Consider the following 23941-nt stretch of genomic DNA (forward strand, 5'->3'; position numbering starts at 1 on the left):
ATCAAACCACATTCCCAACCTCAATTGGTCGACAACCCCAGGTAGAAGTGTGGATCTTCCTCAGGTTCCTGAACCAACAGCGATTTCCCACAATCCTGCCCCAGGGGTCACTCAGTACCTCCACAGCTGGAGTCCAACTCGCAAACCCAAGATGGTTCTTTAAACAGACTTCTTACCCTTGAATTAGCATTACATCATCTGGAATCAGGTTTGTTGTCATTAGACAACTGGTCATTGTTGTTACTGGGTCAATTTTATTGGATTTGACCATTTCCGTACATTGTTCCATGGAGCAGAACAATGGGACTGTTCAGAATCTTTCTTTTATCTGAGTTTGGATAAGCCTCCATTCATTCTCTTACAGGTGCCCTCGACGGCCATGGACTGCTGTGGAGTGATCTTGGTTGCCACAGACAGTGTTTACAGCAGAAAATTAATATTTTAAACTTCAAACATCAGTATCCCATCGAGCCATAATAACAACTTCATTAATTACTTATTCTTCAATTATACATTGAGTCGCACCAATCAATTAATCATCTGTTTCTGGCTTGATACTAATTACACAGTAATTCTTGATTAATGACATTTAAAGGATGATAGAGAGCAGAATACAAAATGGCTTTTTTTACCCAGTGTTTAAATAAAATGGCATCTTGACCCTGTTAGGTTAATACAGTGAATATAGTGTAAAAACTCCCTCAGGATAGTCGAGTTAAGCTACAATCTACTGTCCAGGTCAGCTTACATCTCTCTATCCCTTTTATAATTATGGAGACCCAGGACTGTTCACATTATTCCAACTGTTGTCTAACCAAGGCTCGACACAGGTTTCACATGACGTCTCTGCTTTGCAACGCTATTTCTCTAGAAATGAACCCCATATATGGGTCCCACAATTCAGGAAGGATGTCAAGGCCTTGGAAAGGGTGCAGGGATTTAATACGGAGACTAAATTGGTCACTCAGAGCTGAACAGAAACCCATCTCTTTAAATACAGATACAGGGAAGAGGCTGAAATGAAACCTGGCCCTTTCAACCTGCACAAAAGCAGGAGGCTCAGATTCACAGGCTGCACAAGGAGTCCATTTGGCCCATCGGGCCCCTGCCATTTCTTTGAACTGACTCTCTGATTCATCCAGCTGCTCCGCTCTTTCCCCACAGCTCTGCAAATTCTTCCCTTGCCAGTATTTACCCTTTGGAAAGATACTCATAGACTCCTGACGTTTACAGCACTGAATGTGACCATTCGGCCCATCGTATCCACGCAAGTCAACAAAGATCTGACTACACTGGTCCCGTTTTCCCGCGCTTGGCCCATAGCCCTGGAGACCGTGGCAACGCAAGTGAATATCTAAATACTTCTTAAATGTTACAAGAGTTTCTGACTCAACCACTCTTTCGGGCAGTGAGTTCCAGACTCCCACCACCCTCTGGATGAAAACATTTCTCTTCAACTCCCCTCTTAGCCTTCCATCACTTACCTTAAATCTATGCCCCCTGGTTATTGACCCCTCTACTAATGGAAAAAGTGCCTTCCTATCCACCCTATCTATGTCCCTCATAATCTTACACACCTCTATTAGATCCACTCTCGACCTTCGCTGCTCCAAGGAAAACAACCCCAGCCTATCCAATCAATCTTCATAGATCCGAGCCTCTAGCCCAGGTGGCATTTTGGTAAATCCCCTCTGTACCCTCTCCAGTGCAATCACATCCTTCCTATAATGTGGTGACCAGAACTGCACGCAGTACTCCAGTTGTGGCCTAACCAGCATTTTTTACAGTTGCTGCATAACCTCCCTGCTCTTGTATTCTATGCCTCGGCTAATAAAGGCTAGTACCCCATATGCCTTCTTAACCACCTTATCTACCTGCCCTGCGACCTTCAGGGATCCGAGGATATGCACGTAAAGTCCCTCTGATCTCCAGCACTTTCCAGGGTCCTACCATTCATAGGGTAATCCCTTGCCTTGTTAGACCTCCCCAAGTGCATTAACTCACACTTTTCCAGGTTGAATTCAATTTACTATTGAATCTGCTTTCAGGCAGATCGGAGCAACTCACTGTATCAAAAAATGAAATCTTATCCCCCTCTCTGGATCCTTTGCCAATTACCTTAGAGGGACTCACTTTCTGTTAAAGAGCCTGCCAACCCCTCTCACTCACTTTCCCTAAAGTGCAGATATCTAATCATGAAAAGTCCAGAAAAATCAAATATTTTCACTGATAAAAGATTATTAATGAAACAGAACATGGTTAAAAGTAAACAGAAAATTATTTGAGGATTAGAGACAACCAGAGTAAAAGGATGTGCACAATGTTCTGGACCCAAATGGTTTCTCTTTAGTTTATCTGTCCCCTGTTTGCTGCCCTCTTTGTGGAACACCTCCGCTCAGTCCACAAGCATGACCCTGACCTTCCAGTTTCTGCCATTATAATTCACCACCTTGCTCTCATGCTCACATTTCTGTCCTTGGCCTGCTGCAATGCTCCCGAGAAGCCCAACACAAGCTGGACAAGGCACTTTACAGCCTCCGAGGCACTTTACAGCCTTCTAGACTCAACATCGAGTTCAACAGCTTCAGACTATCAATTCTGTCCTCTGTTTTGATTTTTTTTAACCAAGTGCCAATCTGCATCTTGTTTTCATGAATTTTACTTTTAGACAGAGCTGTCCTTTATTCTGCCATTAACACTTACTCTGGACCAATGCTTTGTTTCTGTACTACAACCATTACCTCTCCCTTTGTCTTTTGTTCCATGATATTTTTGTTATCTAATCTCCCCTGCCCTCGAACCAATCCCTGACTTTCCCATTTGTTCTACCGGTCCCTCCCAGCTTTCTCCAAAGCATTACTCCCATCACATTTCTGCCTCTCTTTAGCTCTGAAGAACAGTCATATTGGACTCGAAAAGTTAACTGTTTCTCTCTCTTCACAAATGCTGCCAGACCTGCTGAGTTTTTTCAACAATTCTTGTATTTATTTTAGATCTACCTGTAGTGGTAGGAACAATCACTATTTACTATCCAGGATAAAATAAATGTCCTTCATCAGCTTTTGTGGATCATTTCAGTGGAAATGTGTACTCCCAGGCTCAAAGAGCATCAGCCCACTGGAAGCAAAGTCGTGAGACCGGCCAGTCCAGCAGAATGAAACCCTTCAACCCACCCACTTCACCAAGTGTCAGAATGAACATGGTTCAGTCCTGGATGTGATTAACAGCAGCAATAATAGCAGAATCCAACCCCTGTAATCACTTCTGAATTCGCTGGTGCCTTAGCCAGTGGGATGAATCACTGGATCCCTTCCCACATTGAAAGCAGGTGAACGGCCTCAGCCCCGTGTGAACTCACCATGTTTATGCAAGTCTGATGAATCACTGAATCCCTTCCCACACTGAAAGCAGGTGAACGGACTCACTCCCGTGTGAACTCACTTGTGTTCATGCAGGTTGAATGAATCACTGAATCGCTTCCCACACTCAGAGCAGATGAATGGCCTCTCCTTGGTGTGAACTCGCTGGTGTGTCAGCAGGTTGGATGAGTGGGCGAATCCCTTCGTACACACAGAGCAGGTGAATGGCATCTTCTCCCCAGTGTGAAATTGCTGGTGTGACTGCTGGCTGGATAACTGTCTGAATCTGTTCCCACACTCAGAGCAGGCAAATGGCCACTTCCCAGTGTGAATTTGCTGGTGCGTCCGCAGGGTCGATGAATGAATGAATCTCTTTCCACACACAGAACAGATAAATGGCCTCTCCCCAGTATGACTGCGTCGATGAGCTTCCAGCTGAGACAGGGTTTTGAATCCCTTCCCACAGTCCCCACATTTCCATGGTTTCTCTATGGTGCACGTGTCCTTGTGTCTCTCCAGGTCTGATGATCAGTTGAAACCCTGTCCTCACACAGAACATGCAGAATGTCTCTCCTCACTGTGAATGGTATGATGTTTTTTCAGGCTGTGTAACTGAAAACTCTTTCCATAGTGAGTGCACTGGAACACTCTCACTCGGGTGTGTGAGTCTCGGTGCTTTTCCAGTCACACCGAGGCTTAAAAAGTTTTGAAGCAGACAGAACAGACAAACATTTCACCTGCTTGATTCAAAGTGCCAATGATATTTAAGACCCAGTCAGATGACTCTGTCAGATCTTGATGTGACGTTTGCTTTGAGATTTATGTCTGCAAATGTTTTCCTTCTATTATCCTGTAAAAGTAGTTTAGAAAAATCATCACTGTCAGTTCAGGATAGAAATTGAGAAGAGACAATTCTAGTTTCAATGGACCATTCTTTCCTCTCTTGTGCCCCAAATGTAAATCTCCATCCCACACACTCTCCCCCCATTCTCACTCTGCTGTACCTAATACACACCCTCCCAATTCTGAAGGTGCTGATTCATGCCGATCAACAATACCCTGTTCACTTCCTGTCCTGGACACAGAGACCTGAAAGTCTATCATCCTTCTGCTTTTTCCTCAATTCTCCTCTCCTGATGGTGCTGACTCCAAGGGTCAGTTTCACACTCACCCATTGCCCTCTCCAGTATGTCGCCCAGGTGTCTAAATCTTTAGCTCTGAAGAAGAGTCATACGGACTTGAAACGTTAACTCTGTTTTTTTCAGTCCTGTTAGATAGATGGGTAACCACTAGAAGGGGCAGGCAGTCAGTGCAGAAATCCCCTGTGGCTGTCCCCCTCTCTAACAGGTTTTGGATACTGTTGTGGGGAGGTGGGGTGTGGGATGGCCTATCAGGGGAAAACAACAGCAGTAACCAGAGCAGTGGCACCACGGCTGTCTCTGTTGTTCAGCAGGGGGGGTCAAAGCACAGAAGAGCAATTGTCATAGGGGACTCTATAGTCAGGGGCTCAGATAGGCTCTTCTGTGGTCGTGAAAGAGACACCAGGATGGTATGTTGCCTCCTTGGTGCCAGAGTCCAGGATGTCTCTGATCGGGTACGGGACATTCTGAAGGGGGAGGGAGAACAGCCAGAGGTCGTGGTACACATTGGTACTAACGACATAGGCAGGAAGAGTGACGAGGTCCTGCAGCGGGAGTTCAGGGAGTTAGGCAGAAAGTTAAAAAACAGGACCTCTAGGGTTGTAATCTCAGGATTACTCCCTGTGCCACGTGCCAGTGAGGTTAGAAATAGGAAGATAGTGCAGCTGAACACGTGGCTGAACAGATGGTGTAGAAGGGAGGGTTTCCGATATCTGGATCAGTGGGATCTCTTCCGGGGCAGGTGGGACCTGTACAAGAAGGACGGGTTGCATCTAAACTGGAGGGGCACCAATATCCTGGCTGCGAGGTTTGCTAGTGTCACTCGGGAGGGTTTAAACTAGTATGGCAGGGGGGTGGGAACTAGAGCAATAGGTCAGCAGGTGAAATAAAGGACTGGGAACCAGTGAATATGGCCAGTAGGACTAAGAGGAAGGGCAGGCAGGGAGAAATTACTGAACACAGTGGGACTGGGAGTCTGAAATGCATTTGTTTCAATGCGAGAAGTATAACAGGCAAGGCAGATGAGCTTAGAGCTTGGATTAGTACTTGGGACTATGATGTTATTGCTTTTACAGAGACTTGGTAGAAGGATGGACAGGATTGGCAGATAAACGTTCCAGGATTTAGATGTTTCAGGCAGGATAGAGAGGGATGTAGAAGAGGTGGGGGAGTTGCACTGCTGGTTAAGGGGAATATCACAACTGTATGACAGGAGGACACCTCGTTGGGCTCATGCAGCGAGGAAATATGGGTAGAGCTCTGGAATAGGAAGGGTGCAGTCACAATGTTGGGGGTTTACTATAGGCCTCCCAATTGCGGGTGGGATATTGAGGAACAGTTATGTAGGCAGATTTTGGAAAGATGTAAGAGCAATAGGGTTGTTGTGGTGGCTGATTTTAACTTTCCCTATATTGACTGGGAATCACTTAGTGCTAGGGGTTTGGATGGTGCAGAATTTGTAAGGTGCATCCAGGAGGGCTTCCTGAGACAATATGTAGATAGTCCAACATACTGGAGCAATACTGGACCTGGTATTAGGGAATGAACCCAGCCAGGTGGTCGAAGTTTCAGTAGGGGAGCATTTCGGGAAGAGTGTCCATAATTCAGTAAATTTCAAAGCACTGTTGGATAAGGAAAACAGGAGTCCTCGGGTTAAGGTGCTTAATTGGGGGAAGGCTAATTATAACGATATTAGGCAGGAATTGAGGAATCTAGACTGGAGGCTGATGTTTGAGGGCAAATCAACAACTGACATGTGGGGGGCTTTCAAACGTCAGTTGATAAGAATTCAGGACCAGCATGTTCCTGCTAGGATGAAGGATATGCATGGCAAGTTTCAGGAACAATGGATAACGAAGGATATTGCGAGATTAGTCAAAAACAAAAGGGAAGCATTCATAAGGCTAGAAGGCTGGGAACAGATGAAGCCTGTGGAGAATATAAAGAAAGTAGGAAGAAACTTAAGCAAGGAGTCAGGAGGGCTATAAAAGGGGCCATGGAAGGTCATTGGCAACCAGGATTAAGGAGAATCCCAAGGCCTTTTAAACATATGTAAAAAGCAAGAGGGTAGCCAGGGAAAGGGTAGGCCCACTCAGGGACAGACGGGGGAATCTGTGTGTGGAGCCAGAAGGAATGGGAGAGATACTAAATGAATACTTCTCATCAGTATTCACCAAAGAGAAGGACTTAGCGGTCGATTTGTCCAGGGAAGAGTGTGTAGATAGCCTGGATCATGTTGAGATCAAAAAAGAGGAAGTGTTAGGTGTCTTGAAGAATATTAAGGTGGATAAGTCCCCAGGGCCAGATGGGATCTACCCCAGAGTACTGAGGGAGGCAAGGCAGGAGGTTGCTGGGGCCTTGACAGAAATCTTTATATCCTCACTGGTTACGGGTGAGGTCCCAGAGGACTGGAGAATGGCCAATGTTGTTCCATTGTTTAAGAAGGGTAGCAGGGATAATCCAGGAAATTACAGGCCGGTGAGCCTTACGTCAGTGGTAGGGAAATTATTGGAGAAGCTTCTTCGTGACAGGATTTACTACCATTTGGAAGCAAATGGGCGTACTAGTGAGAGGCAGCATGGTTTTGTGAAGGGAGGTCGTGTCTCACTAACTTGATCGAGTTTTCGAGGAAGTGACAAAGATGATTGATGATGGAAGGGCAGTGGATGTTATATACATGGATTTCAGTAAGGCCTTTAACAAGGTCCCTCATGGAAGACTGGTACAGAAGGTAAAGTCGCACGGGATCAGAGGTGAGCTGGCAAGATGGATACAGAATTGGCTTGGTCATAGAAGACAGAGGGTAGCAGTGGAAGGGTGCTTTTCTGAATGGAGAGCTGTGACTAGTGGAGTTCCACAGGGATCAGTGCTGGGACCTTTGCTGTTTGTGGTATACATAAATGATTTGGAGGAAATTGTAACTGGGCTAATTAGTAAGTTTGCAGACAACACTAAGGTTGGAGGAGTTGCAAATAGTGAAGAGGATTGTCAAAGGATACAATGGGATATAGATCAGTTGGAGACTTGGGCGGAGAAATGGCGGATGGAGTTTAATCCGGACAAATGCGAGGTAATGCATTTTGGAAGGTCTAATACAGGCAGGAATTATACAGTAAATGGCAGAACCTTTAAGTGCATCGACGGGCAGAGGGATCTGGGTGTACAGGTCCACAGGTCACTGAAAGTGGCAACGCAGGTGGATAAGGTAGTCAGGAAGGCATATGGCATGCTTGCCTTCATTGGCAGGGGTATTGAGTATAAAAGCTGGGAAGTCATGCTGCAGCTGAAAAGAACCTTGGTTAGGCCACACTTGGAATATTGCATGCAATTCTGGTCGCCACATTACCAGAAGGATATGGAGGCGTTGGAGAGGGTGCAGAGGAGGTTTACCAGGATGCTGCCTGGTCTGGAGGTTATTAACTATGAGGAGAGGTTGGAGAAATTTGGATTGTTCTCACTAGAGCGAGATTGAGGGGCGACTTGATAGAAGTTTACAAAATTATGAGTGGCATGGACAGAGTAGATAGTCAGAAGCTTTTTCCCAGGGTGGAAGAGTCAATTACTAGGAGACATAGATTTAAGGTGAGAGGAGAAAACTGTAGAGAAGATGTGCGGGGCAAGTTTTTTACGCAGAGGGTAGTGAGTGTCTGGAATTCGCTGCCAGAGGAGGTGGTGGAAGCAGGTACGATAGTGGTGTTTAAGAGGCAGCTTGACAAATACATGAATAGGATGGGAACAGAGAGATACGGACCCCGGAAGTGCAAAATGTTTTAGTTGACGGGCAATATGATCGTCGCAGGCTTGGAGGGCCGAAGGGCCTGTTCCTGTGCTGTACTTTTCTTTATTCTAGATGCTGTTAGACCTACTGAGTTTTCCCAGCATTTTCTGTTTTTGTTTCAGATTTCAAGCATCCGCAGTGTTTTGCTTTTGACTACCCACATGCACTTTGTGTCAGGGCGGGGTCACTGCGCCCCCCCACTTTCCATCCCAGTCCCAGAAGTTTGGAGACTGGGCGCCGGATGAGTAATGGCGGCCGCAGCTCCCACAATCTCCCGCGTTGGGGAAACCGCTCTATCCGCCGCGCGGGCGGACGGCCCGGGACTGCGTTTGTCCGAGGGAGAGGGGAAAATGCGCATGTGCAAACAATGGCGTTTCCCATTGGCCTACCGCTCAAACCGCCGTGTAGGTCAAAGGGTCTCCCGCGCCCGCGAAGGCTTCCGCTGCCCCATTGTCTTCAGGCGGGGATTTGACCAATGGGAAGATTCGGAGGACCGGAAGGACTCTGGTCCTCCAGCCAATCAGAGCGCGGGCTTTGTGTGAACGAAGATTGAGCTTCACACAGACTAAAACTTCCTCCTGGGTCCAACATCTGTGAGTAAAACACTTTCTTTTCTCCCCCTTTCCATTTCTTTTCTCATTCTGGGGGGAAATTGTTGATTTGCAGGAACTGAAGGGAAAGGAAGTGAATCCAGGGAGGGTGCAGACTCTGGAAAGGTTGGCCCAGGTCTCTCTCTCTTTCTTAAAGACATTGACATCCTTTGCTCCCTCAGCTTGACACATTTATTTGTCTGACTAAAAGGATGGTCTCTTTCCTAATGTTCACAATTAAAGGGGTGGTTTCCCCAGGAGATGGCTGACATTTAAGGGAACAGTAAATTGATATAGGATAGAGATATGTCTAGTGTTTTCACATGATACATATTCGATATATTATTTATGGTTCTTTAATGAAGTTCATTTATTATTATTTCTAGTCTTATAATATAGAACTGTAGCTACATTACATATTTCCAGTCCTGGAATCATTACTTGAGTCCATGCTGACTCTTAGAGCAATCCAGTCAGTCCCATTTCCCCTCTATATCCCCATTCCCTGCAAGTTTATTTCCTTCAAGTGCTCATCGAATTTTATTTTGAAATCATTGATCATCACCACTTCCACCATCCTCACAGGCAAAGAGTTTGAGGTCATTACCACTCGCTCCCAAATCAAGTTCTTCCTTGCATCCTCCCTCTATCTCCAATTAAGTAATACAGTTCTAGTATACAGTATTACATAAATTTTTTGTGCAATAATATGGAAATACAAAGGGCTAGCAGATTGCGTAAAGAGTTTCAGGTCCCTGTGCCCAGGACAGGAAGCAGTGAGCACGGATCTGTCTGTCGATCAGCTTGAATCAGCATCTGCAGGAGAATTAGGTGGGTGTATATTAAGTACAGCAGACTGAGAATGGAGGGAGAGTGTGTATGACGGAGATTTACTGTTTTTGGGGAATGAGAGAGGGAAGGATGTTACATAGAAACTAGAACTGTCTGTTCTGAATTTCTATCCTGCACTGACAGTGATGACTTTTGTAAACTCCTTTTGCAGGATATTACAAGGGGAGAATTTACAGTCAGAAACCTCAAAGAAAGCTTCATGTTGTGATATGACGGAATCGCTCAATTCATCAGGAGCTGAATATCACCAGTCATTGAAACTATAAGGAGAAATGTTTGTCTGCTGTGTCTGTTTAAAAAGATTTTAAACATCAGTGTGACTGGAAAAGCACCGAGACACACACACCCGAGTGAGAGTGTTCCAGCGTGCTGACTGTGGAAAGAGCTTTCAGCAGTTACACAGGTTGAAAAATTAACACACCACATTCAGCGGGGAGAGACCATACAAGTGTGTGTGGATGAGGTTTCAATTGATCATCAAACATACAAAGAAATAAAGACACCCGCACCATGGAGAAACCATCAACATGTGGGGATGGTGGGAAAGGATTCCAGTTCCAATCTGAGCTGGAAACGCATCAAGATGTTCACACTGGGGAGAAGCCGTTCATCTGCTCTGAGTGTGGGAAGAGATTCACTCAGTTATCCAACCTGCTGACACACCAGCGAATTCACTCCGGGGAGAGGCCATTCACCTGCTCTGTGTGTGGGAATGGATTCACTCAGTCATCCAACCTACTGACACACCAGCGAGTTCACACCGGGGAGAGGCCATTTACCTGCTCCGTGTGTGGGAAGGGATTCACTCAGTCGTCCAATCTACTGAGACACCAGCGAGTTCACACCGGGAAGAGGCCATTCACCTGCTCAGTGTGTGGGAAGGGATTCACTCAGTCATCCAACCTGCAGATACACCAGCGAGTTCACACCGGGGAGAGGCCATTCACCTGCTCCGTGTGTGGGAAGGGATTCAGTCGGTTATCAAGACTGGTGACACACCAGCGAGTTCACACTGGAGAGAGACCGTTCATCTGCTCGGCATGTGGGAAGGGATTCAGTGATTCATCCGCTCTCCTCATACACCAGCGAGTTCACAGTGGAGAGAAGCCATTCACCTGCTCTGACTGTGGGAAACGATTCAGTTGGTTATCCAACCTGCAGACACACCAGCGAGTCCACACTGGGGAAAGGCCATTCACCTGCCCTGAGTGTGGGAAGGCATTTAGTCGTTTATCCAACCTGCAGACACACCAGCGAATTCACACTGGGGAGAGGCCAGTCACCTGCCCTGACTGTGGGAAGGGATTCACTCAGCTATCCAAGATGCTGACACATCGCCGAGTTCATACCAGGGAGAGACTGTTCACCTGCTCTGAATGTGGGAAGGGATTCAGTGATTCATCCACCCTGCTGAGACACCAGCGAGTTCACACCGGGGAGAGGCCATTCCCCTGCTGTCAATGTGGGAAGGGATTCACTCAGTTATCCAGCCTGCAGACACATCAGCGAGTTCACACTGGGGAGAGGCCGTTCACCTGCTCTCAGTGTGAGAAGGGATTCACTCAGTTATCCAGCCTGCAGACACATCAGCGAGTTCACACCGGGGAGAGACCATTCACCTGCCCTGAGTGTGAGAAGGGATTCACTCAGTTATTCAGTCTGCTAAGACACCAGCGAGTTCACAAGTGATTCCAGGGGTTGGATTCTGCTGTTATTGCTGCTGTTAATCACATCCAGGGCTGAACCATGTTCATTCTGACACTAGGTGAAGTGGGAGAGTCAGAGGGTTTCTTTCTGCTGGACTGGCTGGTCTCATGACTTTGCTTCCAGCGTCTGATGCTCTTTGAACCATGTTGCAAATACCTGGTTTCATATTTCATATGGATCACCGAATGAAAGGATGTTTTGAAAATCATAAATGTTTAGTTTGCATTTCAGTTTTGAACCTCCTGAAACATGCCACTTTGCCATGGAGATGGGCTACGGGGGTTAGAAGGTCCTTTTGTTTAATTTATCTGGGTGTTTCTCAGAGAAGACAGTCACAGATTTGGTCTTGGGTACTTTGCAACTCACTCGGTGTTGGTGAGGGTGGAAAAGCTGGAAGATTTGCCTCACTTGGAGCTGGAGGAAGAAATCTGCAGTGACCCTCACCCAGAAAGGCAGTTAGTCCTGTGGCAGAAAGCAGTCATACACAACAAACATACGAATGAGGAGCAGGAGTGGGCTATTCGGACCTTCGAGTCTGCTCTGCATTCAATAAGGTCATGGCTGATCTGATTGTGTCTCAATTCTACTTCACTGTCTACCAGCTATAACCTTCGACTCCCTTGTCAATGAGGAATCTTTCTCAGTCAACCTTAAATATATTCAATGACCCTACTTCCGCTAATTTCTGTGAAAGTGAATTACACAGACCAATGACCCTCCGAGAGAGAAAAATTCTCCTCATCTCCATCTTAAATGGGAGACCCCTTTATATTTAAACTGTGTCCTCTCTCCCACAAAGGGAAACATCCTTTCAGCATCCACCCTGTCAAGTCCCCTCAGGGTCTTATATGTTTCAATAAGATCATCTCTCATTCTTCTAACCTCCAGTGGATACAGAAAGGGAGGAAAGAGATAAGGAAAGAGACAGAGAGCTTCAAAGAGAGAAATAAACTGGAAACTTTGAACTGGTTAAAGAAAAGCTTAATTTAGGTGGTGAAAGAGAACTTAATAGTTCACATGAGGAGTTGAGTCCCACTCCGAGTTTTGATTCGACAAAGAATCTTTGCCTATCACCTCATTTCACTGAGGACGGAATTGGAGGATATTTTGTCTCATTAGAGAAAGTTGCTACAAAGCCAGAATGGCTAAAGGAGACACGGAATTTGTGAATCGCATGGAAAACTCAAAGTACTAGAAAGAAAAAGAAAAGATCAAAATGAGGAAGCTGTTGACATCATTCACAGAGAGTTAAATAACATTAATTCTGAATGGGATGGGGAAAAACTGAAAGATTACAAATTGTTTCATGATCAGACCAAACAAGAATATCAAACCTGAAATAAAAACAGAAAGTGCTGGAAAAACTCATCAGGTCTGGCAGCATCTGTGGAGAGGGAAACAGAGTTAACATTTCGAGTCCGTGTGACTCTTCTCTGAATTTCCAGCATCTACAGTATTTTGCTTTTATCTTAAGAATATCAAACCTTTCTGCTTGATAATAAAAAGCATCTGAATGATATTCTTAAAGTGACCAAGGAAGATTTTGGCCAACATAAGAATGAGTTGTTGGTCTTGTTGAGGCTGCAGCTCACTTGGAGTTTGTGTGAGGGGAAAAGAGGCTGGAAGATTTGCCCAGCTTGAAGTTGGAGGAAGAAATCTCCAGGGGTCCCTATGGTGAAAGGCAGTTGGCCTTGAGGGAGAAAGCAGTCGGCTTGAACAGTGAGTTTGGACAGAGCTGTGAAGAAGCTGTGGGAGCCAACTTGGAAAAAGCAGTCAGTCTGTCCAATGTCAGCTCAAGAAGGCAGTGGGTTCCTCACAGAGAGAAAGCTCTGGAGGTCTGAGTGCCGGACTGGGAAACTGGGCAGAAATCAAAGTAAATTTCAGAGGGATGTGAATTATAATGGCAGCAACTGGAAGGACAGGGTTTTGCTTGTGGACTTAGCGGAGGTGTACCACAAAGAAGGCAGCGTACAGGGGACAGATGAATTAAAGAGAAACCATTTGGGTCGAGAACATTGTGCACATCCTTTTACTCTGGTTGTCTTTGATCCTCAAGTAATTTTCCATTTTTGTAACCATGTTCTGTTTCATTAATAAACTTTTATCAGTAAAAATATTTGATTTTTCTGGACCTCTCATTAGATTTCTGTACTTTAGGGAAAGTGGGTGAGAGGGGTTGGCAGGCTCTTTAACAGAACGTGAGTCCCTCTAAGGTAATTGGCAAAGGAGCCAGAGGAGGAGATGAGATTTTATTTTTTGACGCAGCGAGTTGTTCTGATCGGCCTGAAAGCAGATTCAATAGTGTCTTTCCAAAGGGTAAATACTTGAAAGGTAAGAAAGGTTGGCCAATGGGAAACGCCATTCTCCGCACATGCGCAGCTTCCCCTCTCCCTCGGACATGCGCAGTCTGGGACCGGCGGCCCGCGCGGCGGATAGAGCGGTTTCCCCAGCGCGGTGGATTGTGGGAGCTGTCGCCGCCATTACTCATCCGGAGCCCGGCCTCCAAATCCCTGGGACTGGGATGGAAAGTGGAGGTGGGGGGCGCAGTGACCCCGCCCTGACACAAAGTATATGTGGGTAGTCACTGGATATGATTGTGATGCCCCCCCTTAGCAAAAGAGTTTGTTAACTTCATGTGTAAAGATTTAGACACCTGGATGGCATATTGGGGAGGGCAACAGGTGAGTGTCAAACTGAACCGGAGAGTCAGCATCTTCAGGGGAGGAGAATTAGGGGGAAGCAGGAGGAGAGCAAAACAATGAATTAATGACAGAGGTTTATAGTTTGATAGGGAGAAGAATGTTTCATGAGTTTCTATCCTGCAGTTACCTGGATAACTTATGTAAACTCCTTTTACAGAGCTTTGGAGAGAGAGGATTTATCGACAAGAAACTCCAAACAATTAGCAAATTAGGATCTGACAGATTAATCCGATTCATCAGGCTTTGAATATCATTGGTCTTTGAATCTAGGAGGAGGAATGTTTCTCTTTTCCATCCCTGGGAAAAGATTTCAAACATCAGTGTGAATAGAAAAGCACCGAGACACACACACCCGAGTGAGAGAGTTCCAGTGCACTGACTGTGGAACAAGCTTTACCCAGTTACACAATCTGAAAAAACATCACACCATTCACTGCAGGGACAGATGATAACAGCTCATCTCACCCGCTCCACAGCTTCAACGCACCCACTTTGTCCACATAGGTGCAGCCGAAGAGTTCACAGTGTGAGGTTTCTACCAAACCCCATGATTCTGGAGCTGAGGGTCTCTGACAGTGTCCAGGGGTTCAATAGAAAACACGGTGATGGGATTTCAAACACAGAACACCTTTCTCACTGCAGGGAAGTTTAAGTCTGGTAAAATGTCTCTTTTCCAGCAGTGGCTCCTCAGGTCAGTGAGATCCCGAGATGGCGTCTGAGAGGATTTTCTAAACCAGATTTGAAAGTGACTCAATTTGCCACCATCCACTTTTTCTGCTATTCACAGATTTTACCGACTGTTCCCTCTGTTACCTTTTGCCTCCGATATTTCTTTCTGGGTTATTTCTCTACCTCTGTCTGCGCTTCTGATACAGTTTTGGTTCCTTCAATCCGAAATCTGAGACCATCAAATACAGAAACAAGACACAGGCAGTGTGATGGGAAATGTACAGAACTGGACCAGCTTTCTTCAATAGAGAAACTCTGCTGCCCGTCTCCCAACTCACACTCAGTCCCGTTCACCTATCACCCTCTGTGCTCACTGACCGACATTGGCATCCACTCAAGCAATGCCTCAATTTTAAAATTCTCCTCCTTGACCCCGATTTTACCTCTGTAAAAGTGAATGGAATTTTGAGTGAGTTAAAATCTGGCCCATTCATTTCAAATCCCTCCACGATCTCGCCCCTCCCCATCTCTGTAATCTCCTCCATACCTACAACCCTCTGAAATATCTGTGCTCCTCTCATGTTGGAGCATCCCTGCTTTTAATCGCTCCACAATTGGCGGCCGTGTCTTCAGCTGCTTGGCTCCCGAGGTCTGGAATTCCTCCCTAACCCTCTCCCAACTGCCAATATTGCTTTTCACCTTTAATACTCTCCTTAAAACCTAACTCTTTGTCCAAGCTTTTGATGATCTGACCTAATTTTTAAAAATTCATTCATGGGATGTGGATGCCACTGGCTAGGCCAGCATTAATTGCCCATCCCTAGTTGCCCTTGAGAAAGTGGTGGTGAGCTGCCTTCTTGAACCACTGCAGTCCATGTGATGTACATACACCCACCGTGCTGTTAGGGAGGGAGTTCCAGGATTTTAACCCAGCAGCCGTGAAGGAACTGCGATATAGCTCCATGTCAGGATGGTGAGTGGCTTGGAGGGGAAGTTGCAGGCTGTGGTATCCCCATCTAGCTGCTGCCCTTGTCCTTCTAGATGGTAGTTGTGGTGGGTTTGGAAGGTGCTGTCGAAGGAGCTTTGGTGAATTTCTGCAGTGCAGCTTGTAGATGGTACACACTGCTGTTACTGTGTATCGGTGGTGGAGGGAGTGAATGTTTGTGCATGTGGTGCCAATCAAGCGGGGCTGCTTTGTCCTGGACGGTGTCAAGCTTCTTGAGTATTGTGGGAGCTGCATTCATCCAGGCAAGTGGGGAGTATTCCATCACACTCTTGACTTGTGCCTTGTAAATGGTGGACAGGCTTTGGGGAGTCAGGAGGTGAGTTACTCGTCACACGATTCCTAGCCTCTGACCTGCTCTTGTAGCCACCACATTTATATGGCAAGTCAAGTTTAGTTTCTGGTCAATGGTAACTCCCAGGATGTTGATATTGCGGGGTTCAGTGGTGGTAATGCCATTGAACATAAAGGAGCGATGGTTGATTCTCTCTCGTCGGAGATGGTCTTTGCCTGACACTTGTGTAGCGTTAATGTTACTTGCCACTTGTCAACCCAAGCCTGGATATTGTACAGGTCTTGCTGCATTTGGACATGGACTGCTTCAGTATCTGAGGAGTCGCGAATGTGAACTTTGTGCAATCATCAGCGAACATCCCCACTTCTGACCTTATGATTGAAGGAAGGTCATTGATGAAGCAGCTGAAGATGGTTGGGCTGAGGACACTACCCTGAGGAACTCCTGCAGTGATGTCCTGGAACTAAGATGATTGACCTCCAACAACCACAACCATCTTCCTTTGTGCTAGGTATGACTCCAACCAGTGGAGAGTTTTCCCCCGATTCCAGTTTTGCTAGGGCTCCTTGATGCCACACTTGGTCAAATGCTGCGTTGATGTCAAGGGCAGTCACTCCCACCTCACCTCACATCAGGAGTTCAGCTTCTTTGTCCATGTTTGAACCAAGGCTGTAATGAGGTCAGGAACTTAGTGGCCCTGGCGGAACCCAAACTGGGCATCAGTGAGCAGGTTATTGCCGTTTGATAGCACTGTTGATGATCCCTGATGATCGAGAGTAGACGGTTGGGGCGGTAATTGGCTGTGTTGGATTTGTCCTGCTTTTTGTGTACAGGAAAGACCTGCGCAATTTTCCACATAGCCGGATCGATACCAGTGTTGTAGCTGTACTGGAACAGCGTGGCTAGGGACGCAGCAAGTTCTGGAGCACAAGTCTTCAGTACTATTGCCGGAATAAAGTCAGGGCCCATAGCCTTTGCAGATGCAGTGCCTTCAGCCCTTTCTTGATATCAGGTGCAGTGAATCGAACTGGCTGAAGACTGGCATCTGTGATGCTGGGGACCTCTGGAGAAGGCTGAGATTGATCATCCACTTGGCACTTCAGGCTGAAGATTCTTACGAATCCCTTCAGCCTTATCTTTTGCACTGATGCGCTGGGACCCTCCATCATCGAGGATAAGGATATTTGTGGAGCCTCCTCCTCCAGTCAACTGTTTATTTGTCCACCACCATTCATGATTGGATGTGGCAGGACTGCAGAGCTTAGAACTGATACATTGGTTGTGGGATTGCTTAGCTCTGTCTATCACTTGCTGCTTATGCTGTTTGGCACACAATTAGTCCTGTGTTATAGCTTCACCAGGTTGACATCTTATTTTCAGGTATGCCTGGTGCTGATCCTGTCATGCCCTCCTGCACCCTTCATTGAACTAGGGTTAATCCCTTGGGTTGATGGTAATGGCAGAGTGGGGGATATGCCGGGCCATGAGGTTACAGATTGTGTTCGAGTACAATTCTGCTCCTGCTGATGGCCCACAATGCCTCATGGATGCCCAGTCTTGAGTTGCTAGATCTGCTCGAAATCTATCCCATTTAGCACGGTGGTAGTGCCACACAACATGATGGAGGGTATCCTCAATGTGAAGCCAGGGCTTCATTTCCATTTGGTCTGTACGGTGGTCACTCCTACCGATAATGTCATGGACAGATTAATCTGTAGCAGGGAGGTTGTTGAGGATGAGGTCAAGCATGTTTTTCCCTCTTGTTGGTCCCCTCACCACATGCCGCAGACACACTCTAATAGCTATGACCTTTTGGACTCGGCCAGCTCAGTCTGTGGTGATGCTACTGAGTCTATCTTCGTGATGGACATTGAAGCCCCCACCCAGAGTAAATTCTGCTCCCTTTCCTCCTTCAGTGCTTCCTCCAAGTGATGTTCAACATGGACGAGCACTGATTCATCAGCTGAGGGAGGGCGGTACTTGGTAATCAGTAAGAGGTTTCCTTGACCAAGTTTGACCTGATGCCATGAGACTTCATGTGGTGCGGAGCTGATGTTGAGGATTCTCAGGGCAACACCCTCCCGACTGTATACCACTGTGTCACCACCTCTGCTGGGCCTGTCCTGTTGGTGAGACAGGACATACCCAGGGATGGTGATGGTGGTGTCTGGGAAATTATCTGTAAGGTATGATTCCGTGAGGATGAATATGTCAGGCTGTTGCTTGACTAGTCTGTGACACAGCTATCCCAATTTTGGCACTAGCCCCCAGATGTTGAAAGAAGTGCTTTGCAATGTCGTCAGGTCTGGGTTTCCCCTTGTTGTTTCTGGTACCCATCTCGATTCCGGGTGGTGTGTACTGCTTCGTTCCTTTTTATTGGCCTTGTAGTCAATTGATACAACTGAGTGGCTTGCTAGGCCATTTCAAAGGGCATTTGAGAGTCAACCACATTGCTGAGGGCCAGGAGTCACATGCCAAGCCAGACCAGGCAAGGACAACAGATTTCCTTCCTTAAAGGACATCAGTAAACCAGATGGGTTTTTATGACAATCAATGATGGTTTCAAGACTTTTAACTCCAGATTTTTTATTGAATTCAAATTCCACGAACTGCCGTGGCAGGATTCGAACCCGGGTCCCCAGAGCATTGGGTGTCTGGATTACCAGTCCGGTGAACGAGTGCGAGGTGAAAGATTAAAGCTTTTTAACTGACAATCAATACTCATCCAGAGGGTGTGCAAGAAGGTATGTCCCTGTCCAATCAGTATGAGGGAGCAGGATAATGAACAGGCAGTCTGGCCAATGGGAACTGAGTGAGGTCAGGGGCACACTCAATGACCACTAGGTGCGAGTGAGAGGGCTGATGGACAGCTGAACCATCCAATGGGAGGGGAGAGATATCTGGGGGTGGGTTTTATGTCCAATCAGTTCCCCCAGTGACAGGCCCCTCCTGCTTCTAGAAATGTGAAACACAATGTGAAAATTCCGGAAACTCTCAGTGATTCAGTTCTGTGCATCATTTAATCAATTGAAGAATTGGAGTAAAGGGATATTTCAGCACATTCTTCAACTGCTCTCTGAACTTAGTCTGGGTCACAGCGTAAATAACAGTGTTTGTGCAGCAACTCAGGAGCTGCAGCATGAAGGCAAATTCCAGGACAAAATCACTTAGATATATAGACTTATACCCAAACCACAACATCCCGACCCATATAGAATAAAACATGAACGTTGACCATAACAGGATGAAATTGGCTGAGATAACAAACAGTAAAATGATTGATTTCCTTCGACTCTCCATCTTTGGGTCTTTGGGACTCTCTCCACTGCTGTGAGCCCGAAGTCTCCTGCGGGCTCTGCTGGTCACCTCAATGTGTCTGACGGTGAAAACATTGAGCAGCAGAATCAGGACAAATGGGACACACGGGGTTAGAATGATGTGGAGGAACTCGATTGTTACCCAGAATGGAGAGACCTGAATCCTCATTGTGACCTCACAAAACCAGGGAATGTTCCCCAGCCAATAACGAGAGGTTAAAATAAAATACCAGAAAATGTTCTTTAAACAGCTCAGCACAGTCACTGCTCCCAGAACCACAGCCGCTGTTTTCTCGCTGCAATATTTACTTTTCAACTTCTGGCAACAAATAGCCACAAATCGATCAAAGGTGAAAGTGACAGTGAACCAGACAGAACAGTCAGTGGCTGCATAAAGCAGGACAGCGTGGATATTGCACACGGGGATGTACCACAGGAAAATAAAATGTTCCCGATAAACAATTGGAATGTGCCTCAGTATCAGGTCGAGGGTAATGACCAGTAGATCCGCCACTGCCATGGCCACCAAGTAGCGAATGACACATTTGGAGAGGCCATAGTTTTGGTGAGATAGGATAACAGTTGTCACTAAGTTAACTGTGAGGAAAGGCAAAAGAAGCAATGAAATTATACAATTGGCTGGGAGCAAAGTTATCAATTTGATTGAGGAGTTACTGAGATGTTCAAACGTGTTAATCCTCACTTGCAAATCAGACCCCCTGACATTCGCAACCCCTATCTGAATATATTCCCTTTCAGACACAAAATGCAAAGCAAAACAAACACTCACTGCTCAAAAACACAGACACAAAAATAAGAAAAGATGATTTCTGGAAAATTAATGTGCAATTATATTATTAGAAATGTAGACCAGAAACAGGTCACTCTTTTACAGTCCATAAGATGGTGATTAAAAATGTTGCAGGCCTGAAGGATTCTCTCCTAGTTTCTTGAAGACACATGTAGGTTGGAAATTTCTGGCCTTTGGTCCAAACCGTGGTTGAGCCTCTGTGATGAAGAAATGTAATAGCAGGTAAAATGTATTCGCCCCTTTTACTGCCCGAGGTGACTTCCAAACAGGGTTTTCTTTTTGATGGGTTGGGATCTCTTCCCTCAGGATCTTCTTCTTTCCTTCGATTGTCCGACCGCCTTCTGGACATTCAGAGAAAAAGCTTCCAGTATCGAATGTTTCAGAAATGTCAGTTATATAATGTTTGTTATGAAGTGTTTTTTCATCTTAAACTGTCTCCCTGTCCTGTGACTACAGTGGCGGATTTCCATTGTCCACACATTGACATTCCCGTTATGAACAGCCTCTGAGTCTCTCCGTGCACCTCCACCCTCCCAACAAGGTCCACGGGAATATGACTTGACCATGACAGGGGTGACAGGAGGGGGAGCCGGGAGTGATGGCGGGAGCTGGGACTTACAGGGTGAAGCTGGGTTGATATTTCCCCCAGACCCACACCCAGATACACCATTGCTGACTCTCGGGGTGTGTACACTGTCCCAGGAGAGGCACTGGAAGGAAAAAATATCCCTTCGTGTGGGACTGATACTCCCAATAAGTCGGAGGATGGACGTTGCTTGACTGGGAGCGAGTTTATATCAGCGGATACAGGGGGAACTGGGAAATGAGACTTGTTGCGGCTTAGGACACAGGTTGCAGACTGCAGTTTCTAGAGGGTGAAATGTAGGAGAGCAGCCAGAGATGTGTTGGAAATAGTCAAGTCTCGATGTAACAAAGGCATTGACGAGGATGCCAGGAGTGGATGGGCTGAGGCGGGGAGTGAAGTCGGGTAATGTTATTGAGGTAGAAATCGGCGGTTTATTGAAGGTGTGAATATATGATACCAAGTTTGTGAACAGTCTGGTTCAGGCTGAGACAGTTACCAGGGAGAATGATGGAGCTCAGAGCTGGGTAACAGAATTTGGTGCGAGGACTGAAAACAATGGCTTCAGCCTTCCCAATATTTAAGTGGAATGAGAGATGTGTGAGGGATTACATTCTGGCGGGGCTCTGGGTGTTGGGTGGGGGGAGGTGGGTGAACGTGAAGATACAACACAAGCTAAATGGTCCGAATTTATAGAGGGTGCAAGAGCAGAGAGACCTGGGGTATTTGTATACAAAACACTGGAGGAGACAGAACAGGCTAACAAATCGGTTAATGAAGCCCTTGGGATCCAGGGCTTTATAAATAGAGACACAGAGCACAAAAGACAGGAAATTATAGTGAACCTGAATAAAAGTCTAGTTTGATCCCGCTTGAAGCATTGTGTCCAATACTGGGCTGCACAATTTAGGAAGGATGTGAAGACTTTGGAGAGGGGGCCGAAAAGATTTACTGGAATTGTGCCAAGGAGGAGGGATTATACAGTTACGTGGATAGACTGGATAATCTGGGCTTGTTCTCCATCGAGCAGAGAAGATTAAGAGGAGATTTGATAGGGGTGTTTAACATTATGAAGGATTTAGATACGTGAAATAGAGAGAAACTGTTTCCAGTGTCTGAGAGGTCGATAACCAGAGGACGCAAGTTTAAGGTGATTGGTTAAAGAAGCAGAGGTTACCCGAGGAAAAGCTTTTTCACTCAGCGTGTGGTTTGGATTTGGAATGCACTGTCCGATAGAATGGCAGATGCAAATTCCATAATACATTTTAAATGTAAATTGGTAAATTTGTGAAGGAGAAAATTACAGGGATCAGGGGAAAGAGCCAAAGAGTGGGGCTAATTGGTTTGTTCGAGAGTGCAAGCTAGATGGGCCGAATGCAATCCTTCGGTTTGTTCTGCACGATGATTCTGTACTTGCTCCTGTCCGGACTTTCCCAATGTTCCTATCCTTTCAAAAGGTGTTTTAATAAAGTGCCACATAAAAGACTTGTTACCAAAATTGAAATACATGGGATGGAAGGAGCAATGACTGCCTGGCTTGGAAATGGGCTTCGCGACAGAAAGCAGAGAGCAGTGGAGAATGGCTGTTCTTCAGATTACAAGGAAGTGTCCAGTGGGGTTCTCCAAGGTCAGTGTTGGTCCCACTGCTCCTTTGATGTGTGTTCATGCCGTGGGCTTAGGCACATAACAGCTAATTTCAAATGCTTCAGCTGGTAGGAAACTCAGAAATGTTAATAAACAGTGAGAAGGATAGGAACAGACTTGAGGAAGATGAAAACTGACTGGTGAAATGGACAGACACCTGAAAGATGCACTTTAACACTGAGAAGTGTGAAGTGATGCATTTTGGTAGGAAAGAGAATGAAAAGAAACGTAAAGTGAAGAGAAATCATTTTAAATCAGGAACGGAGACATATGAGGAGCCAGGTTTCTGTGCCGGTCTCGTAAACCACAAGTCAGATCAATTTACCGACTTTGGAAAACTGCAACTTCCTCCTCACCCGATTCCTGCCATCTTTGCATCTCGGAGAGGCACGAACGGGATAAGGGTGGGTTTCCCGATTACCGATTGAGTGTGGGCTCGGGTTTGATCCCAGAAGAGCTCGGCGGTGGGGTTGGGCTCTTCCTGCCCTTTGCCAAGTGAAAGGATAGTTAATGGAGCCATTGAACATGTTCTGTCTGAATACGGCCCTGAGAGATCACTGGGGGAGATTTCTGATGTTAGCGCTGTGAGTCCTTCCTGTTCAAGTCACCGCTGAATGAAACATTGTTGCCCTGTGAGAGCTGGTCCATGAAGAACATTTCCCTTAGTGTCCTCATCAGTCATTGCTGTGCCCACTGTCCAACTCCACTGCTGTCAATCTACTCTCAGCTCTGTGTGCACTGCTGGAGCAACCATTCACTGCTCATCCCTAAAAGTCACTCACTTAAATAAAATATCTACTCTCAGCTCTGTGTGCGCTGCTGGAGCAATCATTCACTGCTCATCCCCAAAGGTCATTCACTTAAATAAAAAATCGTGATGTTTTAGCCCACACAGCCCTGCTAGCGGTCACAAGAACATTTCAACCTCTGCTCTCCTCACTCACAACACAGCCCCTCTGACACCCACAAGCCCCACCTGCATCCATGCCCCTCCAGGCGAGGCAGCACAATGAGTACGGCCATGTTCAAGCCCCAGAAGGACAACAAACCAAGTCAGGAAAGCTCCTGGAGGACCTCGGGCACTAACTGCATTGGTGACTGGGACATGGCTTGTCGCCCTCTCCACTTGCCAGGCAATGCTGAGGCCCCCCAGCCTGTGCTGTGCAAAGCCTTTCCTCATGTGGCACACACAGAGCAGCACCTCCCCCTCACGAGCATACATCCCATGTGGTTAATCATGGGAAACACCAAGAGTGTCACACGTCTTGCCCCAGGTACCTCCAATACCCTTATCCCAGGATGGCAGACTGAGGAGGGAACCAGAAGTCCCGGGAGGCAGCAGTGGCCCCGCTTCACGGAGCACGACTGGGACATCCTCCTGACAGAGACAGACACCCACACGGGGACATCGTGTTCCTTGAATGATCCAGGTCCCCCCCGGAGTTTGGGTGAGGAGAACGGATGTCATCATCTCCGCTGGCGAACAACAGAG

At 46.5% G+C, this 23941-nt stretch overlaps 3 protein-coding genes and 1 long non-coding RNA gene across 5 annotated transcripts in view; 3 read left to right on the top strand and 1 right to left on the bottom strand.

Annotated features, from left to right (window-relative positions):
• The window catches only part of LOC144697120 (uncharacterized), a 432856-nt gene that overhangs the window by 184117 nt on the left and 224798 nt on the right, over positions 1-23941 (top strand). The window lies entirely within an intron of this gene.
• The window catches only part of LOC144697359 (uncharacterized), a 226542-nt gene that overhangs the window by 131259 nt on the left and 71342 nt on the right, over positions 1-23941 (bottom strand). The window lies entirely within an intron of this gene.
• LOC144697094 (uncharacterized) overlaps positions 1-23941 on the top strand; it is a 391382-nt gene that overhangs the window by 120480 nt on the left and 246961 nt on the right. The window lies entirely within an intron of this gene.
• Positions 1-23941, top strand: part of LOC144697966 (uncharacterized) — a 164609-nt gene that overhangs the window by 25308 nt on the left and 115360 nt on the right. The window contains exons 3-4 of the mRNA XM_078569918.1: positions 10193-11403; positions 22658-22853. Of these exons, the coding sequence (XP_078426044.1) occupies positions 10193-11403; positions 22658-22853 (1407 nt within the window). The remainder of the gene's footprint in view (positions 1-10192; positions 11404-22657; positions 22854-23941) is intronic.

Source organism: Cetorhinus maximus, chromosome 23, assembly GCF_964194155.1.
Source record: "Cetorhinus maximus chromosome 23, sCetMax3.hap1.1, whole genome shotgun sequence".
Lineage (NCBI taxonomy): Eukaryota > Metazoa > Chordata > Chondrichthyes > Lamniformes > Cetorhinidae > Cetorhinus > Cetorhinus maximus.